Here is a 15,347-nt window from a genome sequence, read left to right as displayed (position 1 = left end):
GTCGCGTAAGTTTCGTCGGTACGAAGTTACGGAAAATAAGTTAATTAAAAAACGGAAACGTAACAGTATAAAGGCTGAGCTATGTCAAAAAATGGTTCTACAAAATGGCAAGACTAAGAACATGCAAGTTCTTTTCTGCTGGCCAATTCTGGACAAATTAAATCTTAGATAAGTCTGTAGACACTCTATCTCTGCTGACTGTGTCCCAGGAAACTCACCTGTTGAAGAAACAATTTACACTTCTTAGGATTTAGCTTAATGTTATCTTTCCTCAACTGATCCAAGACGTTCCTTAGCCCATCATAAACATTATCAAAGGTCTTCTCATGTGTGGTAATGTCATCCAATTAGATGATTATGGTGTTCTAAGATAGTTCAGAGAGATCACACTCCATAAGTGGTTGAAATGTAACAGGTGCATTACATAATACAAATGGTAACACAACAAGTTGTCAAAATCTGTTTTTTATGGTAAAGACTGGTTGTTTTCTCTCTACTTTCTTTGTCAACTTGCACGTGTCAACATCCACTCTTCAGATCCAATGTTAAATGCCATTTTGATCCAGATAGAGCATTCAAAGTAGAGTCTGTCCTTAGCAGTGAGTAGGCATCTTTTTTATGACTTCATTCATCTTCCAGAAGTCCATGTAGAACCTTGTAGACCCATCTTTCTTCTCCATATGTACACTAGTTGATGCCCATTGACTAATACTCAGTTCTATTACTTCTTGTTCCATCATGGAATCTATCCCTTTGAAAGTCTCAGACTGCTTTGCAAGTGGAAGTTGTCTGACTAACTGATATATTATCAATGTTATTAGATGTTTATTTTCTTCATCCTAAGTCATGAGGTTCACTAGAGAAGGTATCTTGATATTCTGAGCAAGTCATGTAATTTATGGCATTGATCAGCTGTGAGACCTTTACAGTTCTTGTAAGTGAGATGATATACTGCTCTTATGTCCTTATCTTATATAGGTGGACTTGAGAACTTGCATCTGTTCCTTTTCTCTTTGCTTCTAAGCATGTGAGGCCAGCAGAATTGAGGTTAAACCATATAGATAGTGTAACCACAATGCAATTTGGGTCATACTTCCACTAGTACCTCAAAAAAATCCAGGGCATATTACATAATGACCCACCTTAAGATTCGTGCCTCAGTGTTGGATATTTGTTTTGTGGCTGCATTTTCATTTTTTAAAGTATATTTTTTTGCTTATTTATCTATTTTGCTCTTCCTTCTCTACAAAATTAAATTGTGTGTGTGTGTATGTATATATATATATATATGCAACATATACATCCATATAAGTATGTATGTACATTTGGGTGGTCCAAAAATAATGAAATGAAAAATTATTTCGCATGATATTTGCCTATATTCCACTACCACCACCAATGTTGGAATAAAAAACTGGATCGATTCATGCATATTCAAAGATGGCACAACTTGAACACTTCAGTATCATTATACATTGTAGGGAAGAACAAATGAAATAGATGTTATTATGGTTTTTATTCAGTAACACAAACAAAGCTGCAAAAATCACCAGCAAACTGAATAAAATTTTTAATAGTGTCATGCATATTTTCACAGCATATAACTATAATAATAGTACAACAATTTATTATATCACTTATGACATTAAATTTTCCTTTCTGGGGTTTGAAAATGTCTTTTGGTGTAGTTTAACTGTGTAGAGTAGGTATTACTTTTGATCTTCATACTTAGTGATAGAAGAGCTAAATTCTTGAATCAGAGCAATACCTCTCGCTGCATTCTTCATTTCTTCCTATTACAGAATCCCTTTCCAGTCTGCAGGGTCTTTCTCCAGGAATGTCTTTGCTTTCTGTTTTGTGTTTAAATTTAAGATGTAGAATATGTTAAAAGAGCCTCTTTGTTACATAGGATTGGAAAGGAGCCTTGATAATAAAGTTCTTCCCCTCGAGTCAGTGAAGGTTTTCTTTCTTCTCTGGTATATTGAGATTTTTCACCATTTTACATTTAGTAGTTATCTGAACTCTGTCGTCAAACAGAGCCAAACCAACCAAGTCTTCTGATAAATACCATAAGTGCTGTTTGAAGCTTGCCATTGCAGTATCGGCATCTGAACAATTGAGATATGCAGATATTTTTAACATCATGGTGTGGTCATTGAGGGATGCAGCTGTCACTATAAGAGCTTCATTGAAGAAGCAAGGGGAGACCACAGCTATGAAAAGGCATGCTTGTGTCAAGCCCTTGATTTTTTGGTCAGTCAGTTTGAACTGTTCTCGAAAGAGAAATATTTTGATAGCATATATGGCTTTAGCCATCCAACATGCATGATGATATGCCCCCAGAGCTCTGAACATCACTTCAGAGGGAGCTTTGAAACACAAGTTAAAGCTTCAAGAGTTCTTCGTAATCATCTCTGGGATATAATTTCATTTGTAACATATTGTTCAAACAAAGCATTTCTTCATCCCTTTCCTGTTTCATTGTGCTGATTAAGAGAAGATGAATATCTTCATCATCATTGGCAGTCTTTGAACTGAGACTTGTCAAGTGATGTCCATCATACTTGGAATCTTTTAAACAGATTAATATCTGGTCCACTTGATGGACCAATAGTCCACCATTGAAAGTATAATTTCAAATATATGGTGTCAGCAAGCAATTCAAACAAGATTTCTTTCCAGAGCTTGTTCAATCAAGATGCAAGCACCACTCTTGAGCCCAGTGTTTAATGCAGTTGTATTGAAACAGATTCTTTGAGTGACATCTTGTAGCTTCCACTCTTAAAGGACACAAACATGTGCTTGCTGCTTTCCCATACTAAGGGTGAATCTTGCCACTCCCAGGAGCTTCTCTTCTCCACCTCCAGTCACAACAATAGCAATCTGATCAACTTTCTCTAGCTCTTGAATGATGTCAGGAAGAAGCTTTACTTCCCAATGAAGTACAAGGGGATGATATGAGGAGAAAGTTTCCTCTCTCTTTTGACAATCTCATTTTGATTTGTACGACAAATACATTACAGAACTTCTTGAGAGTACAACATCCTTCAAATTGTGTCCAAAAGACAGAACAGCAACATTGAGGACAAATGAGGCCTTTCTGTCAGGTTCACTCAATTTAAGGACGAAAGTACTTCTAAGGACAGAACCTTTCTATGCTGCTTGGTGAGTCAATGACTTTGAGTGCCAGAAGTGTTGGGTGGCTTGAATGCTAATTCTTCTTCATCTGTTATGTCTGAGCCGGATCCAGAGAACCAGACAGGACCAATTGATTCTATCAAAGTTAGTGCTTAAACATCCTGTTCTGATATTTTTTTTTACCCATGCTTTTTCTTTCAAGTCCCATTTCTGCTTCCTAGACTCTTTCTGAGTGAGGAGCTTGTCAACACCTTTGAAATTTGAATAGCTTATATCTTTTTTTCTGCATGGCTAGGAATTGTTTATCTTTTTTTCCTTCCTCATTTTTAACTCCTCCTTTATGTGAGAAATGTCAAATAATTCATTTATATCTCCACAAAAGATGTCCTTCATCATGCAGTAGGCTTCTTAATTGTGGCTTGTTCTTGGTCTTTTTCAGGGCTTTATACTCTGTCATCAAGTTTTCTACCTTCAATATATCATAGTTGGGAGTTGTTGTCGGTATCCTGGCCTTTTGCCAATAAACAAAAGCTGTTCCCACAGCCAGACGACAGCTTTCTCAGATAGTCTTCTTCTCCTTTACATGGTGAAACAGACACTTTAAAAGAACTTGCTTCTTCTAAGGAAGCGTTGAGTATATATGGTAAGGAGTAGGTTTCCTCACTAACCAAACATCAGAAGTGCTTCTCATCTGCAGAGTAGCCATAACGTAAGGACAAAAACAATGGCAGAACTTGAAAGAGGTATTACTCCTTGCTCTTACTACATATTATTATGGCTTTTTGCTGATTAACAAAGGCCTCTACCCAGTGCTGGTCATGGTAGCAAAGATATCAGGATATTGATTCAGGGATATGCCAAATGTTAATTCAAAAATAACAACTCTAATTTATAAGTTAATTTAAGATTAATATAATTGATGAACCACATCTAGTTATAGGATTCTAAATGACAATTACTTATAATAAATCTATTTACTAAAACAGCACAAATAAAAACACATAAACACCATGCATAATTTTCTGAAACTAAGGTAAAAGAGAGAGGGACTAATCTTTACAAAATTAGGAACATCTACACAGCTCAGTTGTCTGGAGAGAAGTGAGTGTCATTCAAAGCCTAAAAACTGTTACCCCTTAAAACATTATGCCACAAGACTACAACCAATCAACAATCAAAAACTGTGATGTCATCTGATATGATGCTGGATTGCTGCCTTTTAAATCTAGAAAATGCAGGATATATGATCCAAATATGTTGAATTATAATATACGGTACGTAATCATATAACAAACTTACGAGATCATGCAACAGTATTATTGTTTGCCAACTGATAGACAAAGGATAATTAGGAAAATTTACTGGAGAAGTAAACTTGTGGCAAATTTCTTTAAATTTGTGCCACCGTTAAATATTGATGTTCTTAGTTTAAAATTCAGTCTGAGGTCTGTCTCCATATAAGGAATGAAAAAATGCATCAGGAGCTCTCACTTTTCATTTTTTACCATACATACATGGACCACCCTATGTACATTCATCTGTCGTAGTAACATAATAGTGTTATTGAGATACGTTCAATTGGTATAAGGTTAAAAGGGTTTACTCTTCAATAGTACTTTAGAATCTGAAGTTTTGAAGTTACACATGATATGTATTAAAGTTAAATGTTTTGTCTATTTCAATAATTGTTTTGTTTTTTTCAATGAAAGATGCCAATCAGTGTTCAGTGGGGCCTGTGTACATTGTTGGTTTTGTCTATTATTCTGTGATAATTTTGATAGATGTGTGACATTAAGGCTGTCATATGAACAACAAAGTTTCTTATGTTTTGTGTATATTCTTTCAACAGAAAGTGCTTGCAGAGTTTTTACGATGTACTGTTTACCACACTCACAAGGTATACTGTGGACAGTATATTTGTGTACTATTGTGTTTACCTGTATTATGGACATCTGCCTCATTTTTACAAATATTCCATGAAAAAGTTTAAATGTACATGTTCCTGCCTTATGAGGTAAACCCAAAATAAAGACAATCATAGAATCAGTTACACTCAACATAATCCTAAATGCTCCTGTTGTACTTTGATCAACAGGGTTTACACACATATTTTAACACGTTATGTTATTGATGTTGTAAATTTGTTGTTTATAGATATAATGAGACCAATGATACTAGAGGCAATAAGTGCCCTGCATAGGATATTTATGTTGTATTTACTGTAACTAGCATCATATTAATGAAAACTTTTCTTTATGTTCCATGAATAGGTAAAAAGGAATTCATGGATGCTTAATATTGAAAATTCAGTATGAAGAAAAAAGTAGCTGTGGTAAGTTAGTTGCATTTTTTTCTAAATCTTGAGTCAAGAAAATGTCCAGTGCATTTATTCTCCACAATGCAGATTTTCTCAGTCCTTTCCCAATAATACAACTTCTAAAAGAAAAGGTGAATTAAAACTTCAATGTGTTAAGACTGTTGAATACTAGTTTAAAGAACTTTTACCAAAGACAACCCATGAATCACCAGTTAAATATATTAGCACTCAAGCAATGTTACCATAGGTGTATAAAAAGTGAGCAATCCCTGTTACCAGTTGGTCTCCATGTTAAAGACACTTATCTGGGACTACTGCATACCATCTTATAATGAGGACAGTATTCATTTTGTTGAACATTATAAATGATACAGTAACACCAAAAGTGTTCATACCACATGGAACTTTAAATATTATTTATTCTACATAATTAAAGCTAGACAGATCCTAACTACAGATAGTAATACAGGACTTAGTACATTTTAATTTTGAATATGTAAATCAGCAAATAATATGACAAACACAGACAATATAAACTCATGGTAGAATGGCATGTATTAGAACAACATTTTGTAGGTAATGTGATGCCACCAAATTGATTGTTTTGGGGAAGGAAATGTAACAGCTCTTTCCATTGCAAAATATTGATATACGCATTATGATGTGTTCAGGGATATCCCATGTACTCAGTGGCATTGAAAAACAAAGGAATATAGATCAATTTGGGAAACTAGTATAATCCAGAAAGAAACCAATTAGTTGTACCCAAGCTGTGGTAAATAAAGTATGTCCTTATATAGCAAGTGAGAATCTACAAACACAAATGTCAGGCAAAAGCATTCCATATACCCCAGACAACAGTGTGTAACATATTCAAGAAGGATATCTATCTGAAAAATGAAGCCAACAGGTAAGGATTTACTTTTGCATACCTCAAGCAGCTTGAGAATGAAATGGGTATTCATACTGTTTTATAAGAATGCATATCATTCAATTTGTTGGATTCGTTACTTATGGATTTCTGTACAATCAGACTGTTGAAATGGTATCAGGACAATATTGCCCTCATACACTAGGTGGATTATGGAAAGCAAGTAGGTGAGGAGTGGTGTGCTTTTTCATGACAGCCTTATGACAGAGCCTTTTGCAATGAAAAATGCACTGTAGAATTGTTTTTTTGGTATTCTTAGTTAAATTTGAATTCCCCCAAGAGTGAATAATAGTTTGCAGAATAACTAGAGATTTGACCAGGAAATATCAGAAAGTAATAATGAATTTTCTGACTTTGACTGAGTTTGTGGAAGAAAGAGACTAGACATAATGTACAACAATTAAAGTTAATCAAGTGTGCAGGACAAAAGACAGCACCTTTACTAGATAGTTAACTCTCTAAACTCTCCAAAGAACTAGTTAACATTACGAGTTAAAATTTAAAAGACTAGTACAATTTACACAAAGAAATTAAACTCCACTTGCCAAATGGAGGGCTTGAGTTTGTGAGAGAAAACTAATTTAGAGAGCCTAGCATTATATACACAATTCTATAATGCTATATTCTCAGGATGCATGCACCACCTATGTCACTGGTGGTCAATCTTATTGAAACATAAGGGATATTATAACTTTGAGACATCGCCTAACATAGGAGAAAACTGCTGTATACTTTGTTATACTAAGAAAAACTTTACAGCTGTTTTCATCATGAGAAGGTTAAGTGTTATCTCAGGGAAACAATGCAAAACAATAGGTAGCTAGAGCAAAATCAACTTCACAACTTCCTTGTATTATGTGAAAACTGCACACATCTGAAATAAACAAATGAAAAACATCTTAAAAAATTCTTCATTAATATTGACAAGATGTATAGTTTTCAGATATATAGAGCATGACTGGATGTGTCAACATGTATTGTAATGATGTGATAAGGCTCAAAAATTGTTTTAATATAATTAACTCAACCTTCTTAAGTTTAAAATCAGTTAAAATGAATATAATCCTTAATGTCTTTGAGTTTTGTTATTAATTCTTAGTAAAACTAATCGTACATTAAAGAGAATCAAAACTACTCCAGACCTCGATAATTCTTTTGTGGTATGTACATGTTTATTTAAAGAAAAGAATATTAGCAAGTTATTTGAGATCACTGTAAATGCTGGAAAGTTGCACTTAATATATCTAAGTTAATAGCAGTTTTCTTCAACTGCAGGTCATGTGATATGTTAAGGTTATAACAAGGATATTCTTTAACTAATATCCTCCTAATTTGCAAACAAACTTGAATAATTTTCTCATTAATCAATCAATAAAAAACACAACAAACATCCTAACTAAATCATTGACTAGCTTATTAGATTAATCACAGTTGAGTAGACAATAAATAACTCTCATTAAAATTGACACTGAACTGATCATCTGATTAACTCACTCAGTCTTGCAATTTTGTATTATTGTCAGGTTTTTAAGGCCGTGATTCTTTACAGTAGATGTCTGTGACTTGTTGGTGATAAATTTCAACAATAAACAGACAGCACACAATCCACTTGTTTTAAAGTAACATATCAAATATTATATGAGTCAAACATATAAATACAAATGTTCATTACATAGTTAATCACTACAGTTGTATCCAGAGCTTTAAATAAGCATCTCTTTACATCAAGAGTCCATATAAGCTGGATCAGTTACCTTAGAACCCAATTAACAAGATGCTTTATAACTGTCTTGATCAGAACTCTTGCATCAAATTTAAATGAAACAATATCTAACCATTATACTCATTTTTTACTTGCTACAAGTTTCTGTATGAACCATGTAAAATACATTATAGATTCACAATTTCTTTAAACCTTGTATAATACCTTTGGCTTGCTCAGCTTCTTTGCTATATCTGTTCTATTTTCACCTTCTTTTTGAGGCTGTGCACCACAACTCCAACAGCTTTACTGGGGAGTCTTAGCTACTTGTTCTTCATGTTTGCATCAATTTATTCTTCAACAGTTGCCCAGTTAACTTGGTTTCTTTGTTTATGGGACTTATTTGTTGGGATGCTTTACTTTCTGGAGTTTAACTCCCTCACTTTTATCTTGGGGAATTCTGTTTTGCACCCTTCTCTTCAAGATGAGGTTTTTGAGGGAGTTGCTCATATTTTGGGAAATAGCTAAAACAGCTCATAAGAAGATATTGTTGCGTCAGCGAGGTCACATGACTAGTGTCATACCACGTTTCTAGAACTATCCTGTACCTTGGTGAATGCCCTAGAATTTACTAGATATAGGGTAGTCTTGTATATTTAAGAGGGTGACAACGTGACGGGACATTAATGTTTGTGTAGACAGTGAGTAATTGATCTGCAGTCAGAGAGTATTATTGAGCACGTTCGTTGTTATACCGTTTGTTTTAGCACGATTGTTGTAATTAAGTGTATCGTAAAGTTATATTCAGAAAGAATAAACCAGTTTTATTAAATAAGGACTTGTGTCGCTAAAGTTTCGTCGGAACGAATTTACGGGAAATCAATTAACAAACGGAGACGTAACAATAGATTTGCTCACTCTGGTTTTCTACTTATTTTTGTCCAGAGAAACTCAGCAGGTTTTTCATCATGTGGAGCCTCAAAGGCCACTCCCTAACCTGCTTCTTGTCCTATAATCACTTTCTGACATCCCCCTTACATTATTCTAACTGTTGAGGATTTCAAAGATTACTTGCTTTTGGAATCATCCTTCCCTCTGGTCATATGGGAATTTGACCTTTCCACTTTGCATGCTTGTGAATTCCCTTTGCAGAGGACTCTTGGGTCATACAATGTGCTCTCTCATGGGCTTTCCCTGTTCTTCTGCTCTCAACCTTATCTCTTTCCTTCTCCAGTTTTCTTTTCACTCCCCTCCTCAGATCTCTTACTTCTGGACAATGAACGGAGTGGAACAGGTCCTTAACTCTACTCCAGATTTTTACTCATGTCTGTTTTTTGTTGTTGTTCTCAAGAAGGTGGGGAATTGGTAGCCTATAATAGATTTGTTGTCTTTGAACCAATTCATTGGTTCAAGATGAAAGGATTTCATCATCTGAGGTGGGTGTTCTCTCCTGGGTTGTAGATGACAAAGGTCGATGTTTTGGATGCTTTTACCCACATTGTGATTTATCTAGCCACCTGTTGCTTAATTTGTTGCATCCACAATAGTCAGATTTTCCAGCTTAGGCCTTTTCTTTCAGATTGGCTACAGCCCTGTATATTTATAACTGGGTCCTTAGGGCTTTTGCATGGCCAATACATTTTGTTGGATTTGTATTTCCACTACTGTATGCATGATTGGCATACTCTGGTCTGACCTCTCTTCTCCTTCAGGAGTCATTTGGGTTGGATATTCTTGTTTTCCAAGGCTATATTGACCCTAGTGAGAATTTGATTCATTTAGGGTGTCTTTTCTACTCATTTATTGGGTGAGCTCACCTTCTCCTCTTCAACTTTGAGTCATGGAACTTCATTTTACCAAAGCTCCATTCTCTTTCTGTGTGAGAAGTCCTGGCTTTTTTGGGGAATCTAGTTTCTCTTGAATACCCTATTTCTCTCAGACTCACCACTTTGTAACTTCTTCAGTGAACTATTGCAGATCAGTGGAATATCTTCAGAGATCAACTGATTTCTCTTGTGTTTCTTCCCCTATCTCTTCACTTCACTGCCGTGATGCATCAATCATTCCCATATGGTCCTGGCCATCCATCTTCCCCACCTAAACTGGACTTACACCTTTCCAGGTGGGGTGCAGTTCTGGACACCATCCTTGTTTCCATTGTTTGTTATTGAAATGTTGGCAATTCAGCAGGCCTGCTACCATTTTTTGTCACATCTGTATGGATATATTTCTGTGATACATTCAGATAATTTTTCTCTCATTTCTTACATCTATTGACAAGGAGGTACATGGTTTAGAGCTCCTCTTTTGGGCTCATGATCGCCACATTTGGTTGACGACTTATCATGTTCCAGAAGTTTCAAATTTGGTGAATGCCCTGAGTCAGGATTAGTCCACCCTTTCTCCATATGCCTATCCTTCTCTTTGTCTTATTCCCAGGATGCTGTATAAGTTGCAGCACATATTGTTGGGATCTTTGCACTTCTGCTCTCTATTGGCTAACTCAGTTGTGGTTTCAACTTTTCTGCTTCTACTTCTTTCATCTTGAAAGTCCTTTTCACATCAGCCTGGCCCGGCATAGCCAGGTGGTTAAGGCACTTGATTCGCAATCTGTGGGTCACAGGTTCAAATCCCCGTCACACCAAATATGCTCACCCTTTCAGCCATGATTACGTTATAATGTGACAGTCAATTCCACTATTGGTTGGTAAAAGAGTAGCCCAAGAGTTGGCAGTGGGTGGGGATGACTAGCTGCCTTCCCTCTAGTCTTAAACTACTAAATTAGGGATGGATAGTGCAGATAGCCCTCATGTAGCTTCGCACGAAATTCATAACAAAAAGACACATCAGCCTTGGACACCCATCTTTCACCACTAAATGCCATGTAGCATGTTTTTTTGCTCACTCTTTTTCAGCCATCTACCCTTGCAATTTATCAGCACCAGTTGATGGTTTTTTGATTTGGGTCTGTCTACCACTTTCTTCCTCCAGGTCATTTTGACTCCTCTCATCTCACTTCTTTTTTTACCTGGATTTTTAAGAACAGTCTTTTCTTTTTTACAGTTGCCTGATACAAAGGGGCTTTGTTGGTGACCTGGCCATTTTCATTTTCATGCTTTGGTTTTTACAGACCTCTTTCAGATTTATCTAATTTGCCACCCTCCTTGCTTGTGGTCTTCCTTCTGGACTGGAATCACTGTTTAATTCTCCGGACTATCGCAAGGCATCATTTAAAACTTTTGCTACCTGTTTCCTGTATCATCTTTCTTTTAAGACAAAAAATACTGAAATGGTTAACAGAAATCAAACAATGAGATGATGAAACCTGGAAAAAGTGCTCTTTATAGACAAGTCCAAGTTTGAGCTGTTTGATGATAATCAACAGTAGTTTATTTGAAGGCGTATTGGAGGTCAGTATAATATTCAACGTACAATGGCTACAGTAAAGTATGGAGGTGGACCAATACAACTGTGGGGCTGTATCTCATCCAAGGGTGTCAGGGACTTATATAAAATTGAAGGCAACCTGACTTCTGATGGATACATGCAGGTTTTTATTTATCATGTCTTTTCTCAGGAACATGTCTCATTGAGTAGAGTTTTATCTTTCAACATGACAATGACACCAAGCATACAGCTAATGTAGTGGAAAACTTGCTTGGAATGTAAAGAGGCTCATGGAACACTTGCAAAGATGTCATGGCCTTCATAAAGTCTTGGTATGAATATCATGGAGGCCATTTGGGTTTACATGAATGCTGAGAAAGTTAAACAGAACAACTTGAAGGAATTGTGGAAAGTATTAAAAGATATTTGGAACACCATTCCACAAGTCTTTCATTGATAAACTGTCTGGAAGCATGAAAGCACAGTGTTAAGCTATATATAAAGGAAAGAGCTCATATACAAAACATTAATGTTCTGAACAATGTAGTCTATTGTCTTTTCACATTTTTTATCATAATGCATTGTGCTTATATTTATGCATATTTGCTTAATAGAATTTGCATTATATACCTACTTTGTCCCCTTTTTCTATTTTTATTTCTCATAATGTATATGGGACAGTTGAGCAGCCTTCACATTCCACTCACTTTTGATACACTTTAACAAAAACTTGGAAGTTCTTTTGATAGGGCCTTTTTGAGCAACCAATTTTATTGGCCAAAGGATTACCACTAGGTTCTTCTCCCCTTTCTTAGTGGGAGATATACTCCATGAAATTTTGCTTTCTATAAATATTTTCTCAAAAAGGAGCTCCACCATCTTCTCAGTACGAGATTTTAGCTATTTGTTTTGTGGAGAGGTAATGTAGTGTGAAGTTAACATTTCATCTGAAAATATATTTAAGATTGATATTTCCTCACTTGTGGTGTGCCTTATTAAAAGTAAGCTTGTGGTATACACAATGTACGTGAGAGGAGTACTGAGCAAGGGGGATGTATCACCCTCCTATTGTTGGAGGGGTTTAGGCTAATGTTGATTGTATCATAGACTAGTGCAGATTACATCATTACATGTAGGGGTGAAAGCTTTTTCAACAGAGGGGTATAGGCTAATGCTGATTGTATCATAGACTAGTGCAAATTACATCATTACATGTAGGGGTGAAAGTTTTCTAAACAGCTTGATACATGTGTAAGAAATTTTTTCTCAACAGTGCTATTTGTTCTGTGGAGAGGTGATTATGCATCAGAAATACATCTTCAGATAAGGAAAATGTTCACTTTGAGAATACTTTGATAATCTAGGTGTATAATATGAAATATTTTGATAGTTTGCTATGTTTTATTGTCTAAGGTAATGTGATCCACCTGTCTGCATATGGGCTATATTTATCTCTACAACTGAGTTTACTTGGCTCACAAACACTCTTTATGAATGAATCACACGTTAAAGTTTGTGTATTAAAAAAATTTTACTCAGGATAGGAAGACCCATTTCTACATCCTATATATGTCAAATATTTTGGTTCTTTATAGTCCAACTTTCCAATGGTAAAAGGTTGGATCAGAAGATTTGGGCAGAAATAGGGGGCAAAAAAGTTTATTCTATCTTGATTGTACCTACATGCATGCATGTTTCTATTATCTAGACTTGCATATCTAACTAACCTATATACTTTATGTACTTTTTGCAATAGGAATCTTTTATGTAAATGAAAAAAATTATAGTTTTTTTATTTATTTAAAGGTAACGGGTGCAAACAAAGGAATTGGCTTTGCCATTGTAAAATCACTGTGTACAAAATTCAAAGGAGATATCATTTTGACTGGTAAGTATTAATATGTAAAGTTAATTTGAAGGTTAATTTTATTCATAAGGTATCATTTGTGTACATAAAGATAAGTGATGGATATGCATATGCATGTTGTTTGTCTGTACAGTGTGCCATTCTCATATGTAAATTATTTTAAAACTATTGGTAGATTTTATCTATTAGCCACTTTAAAGATTATTTAGTAATCATTCATAATATGTAAAAAAACGTAAACATATTAGAACATATTAAATTAGACCAATGAAAGGCCAGACAATAACTAATGAAATTACTCTGAGGACCAATTTTTTTCTTTTTTTTCAAATACAAATTTTATCATTCCATAAATATTTAGATTAATAACATAATGTTGATTTTTTTCAGTTAAACTTATCAAATACTATTGATTTTCATTGGATAAAAACCACAGTGGTTTGAGACAAGTAACATCCACAACTTGTCTTAGCCTGTCTAAATCCCAGACTTAACTTTAGTTGAATGACAATCCCAGATGTTGTTACAATCATTAACTATTTTTACAAGGAGCATGATATGTCATATCAAAATACTTGGAAATTTAACATTGTTAATTTCATCGGTCATAGTAGTTAAATTGCTGGCACATATCTTTTATTTTATACAATTATTTTAAAAGATGAATTGTTTTATAACTTGTAGCAAGAGATGAAATTCGTGGCAAGAATGCTGTTGCAAAGCTTAAAGAATTGCACTTAAACCCAATATTTTATCAGCTGGATATCACCGATGCAGATAGCATTTGTCGTCTGAAAGAATTTTTGCTGAAAGTATATGGAGGGTTGGACATACTTGTCAATAATGCTGCCATTGCATACAAGGTATTTGTTTAGATACATATAGAGCTAATGTATAAATGCATTTTGAAATAACATTTCAACTGTGAATAGAATATGAGCTGATGTAAATAACCTATTCACAGTCAACATTGGCCATCTAAATGATATTGAACAAAATAAAAAATACATTTTGAATATTTTTGAAAATAGTCTATGTCATAAAATATGTAATATGGTACATTAATTACAAACTCTTACTTGATTTTTTCATTATAACTTGAAATCTTGCCAGTGCTAAAATTACATTATGACACTGGACAGGAAAAAGATGTCATTTTTGTTAAACAACTGTTAGGAGTACAGTGGTAAGAACTAAAGCAACTTTTCCTTGTAGCTCAGCTGCTTTTAACATGTAGCCTTCTGCACTGTTCCATTGTGATAATGATGCAACTTTATGGACTTAATTAAGTTTCTGATTTTTCAGAAAGCCTATTTTGAGGCTGTGTAACAAGATTTATCATTAGTGAACTGGGATAATAAATTAAAAGGTAAAAGATGATGTGAGACAGATTTGGGAAATTTTAAAAATAAATTGTTTTTAATTCCAAAAAAAGGAAAGGTTAAAAGGTACAGTCAGACTTATTTGGTTTACTAAAATCGTAAAGGAGAAAGGTGGGGATAAATTTAAAATAAGTTTAAGAAATTTATATTGAAAGCTAGGTCAGTAGGAAAGCTAGGGATTTTGTTATCAAAGAAATTGAAAAATCCAGAAGATTTTACGATAAACAGCTGGTTGATAATGTTCAAAGTAACAGAGAGGATTTGGTTAAGCATGTTAGTGGAAACCATATCATTAACATGGGGATTGGACCCTTAAAATATGCTGATGGCAAGCTTTTGTTAAATCATAAGATGGCTGAGTTTTTAATTATTCTCTTCCGTTTTTAGAAACCCTTAGCATTTTATGGGAATTATTATAATTGACCTGATTCTTGTAGATGTTAATCCCCTTGCGGTAAGTAGAAAAAAATGAAAGATTACAAAGATATAAATCACAAGAGCCAGACAAGGTTTTAAAGAAGATTAAATATAAGATATTCAAACTTATCTCCATAATTTTTGGTAAACCAGTAGACAGTGAACTGGTGCCTGAGGATTAGATTGTAGCTATTGTTACTTATATA

At 34.6% G+C, this 15,347-nt stretch overlaps 1 protein-coding gene across 2 annotated transcripts in view; it reads left to right on the top strand.

Moving 5' to 3' along the window:
- LOC106473861 (carbonyl reductase [NADPH] 1-like) overlaps positions 1-15,347 on the top strand; it is a 42,293-nt gene that overhangs the window by 6,300 nt on the left and 20,646 nt on the right. For both annotated transcript variants that reach the window (XM_022382834.1, XM_022382784.1), the window contains exons 2-4: positions 5,409-5,470; positions 13,282-13,363; positions 14,027-14,205. In XM_022382834.1, the coding sequence (XP_022238542.1) occupies positions 5,450-5,470; positions 13,282-13,363; positions 14,027-14,205 (282 nt within the window). In that variant the 5' untranslated portion in view covers positions 5,409-5,449. The remainder of the gene's footprint in view (positions 1-5,408; positions 5,471-13,281; positions 13,364-14,026; positions 14,206-15,347) is intronic.

This window comes from Limulus polyphemus, unplaced genomic scaffold (assembly GCF_000517525.1).
Source record: "Limulus polyphemus unplaced genomic scaffold, Limulus_polyphemus-2.1.2 Scaffold0, whole genome shotgun sequence".
Classification (NCBI taxonomy): Eukaryota; Metazoa; Arthropoda; class Merostomata; order Xiphosura; family Limulidae; genus Limulus; species Limulus polyphemus.
This window is presented reverse-complemented; position numbering and strand designations above follow the sequence as displayed.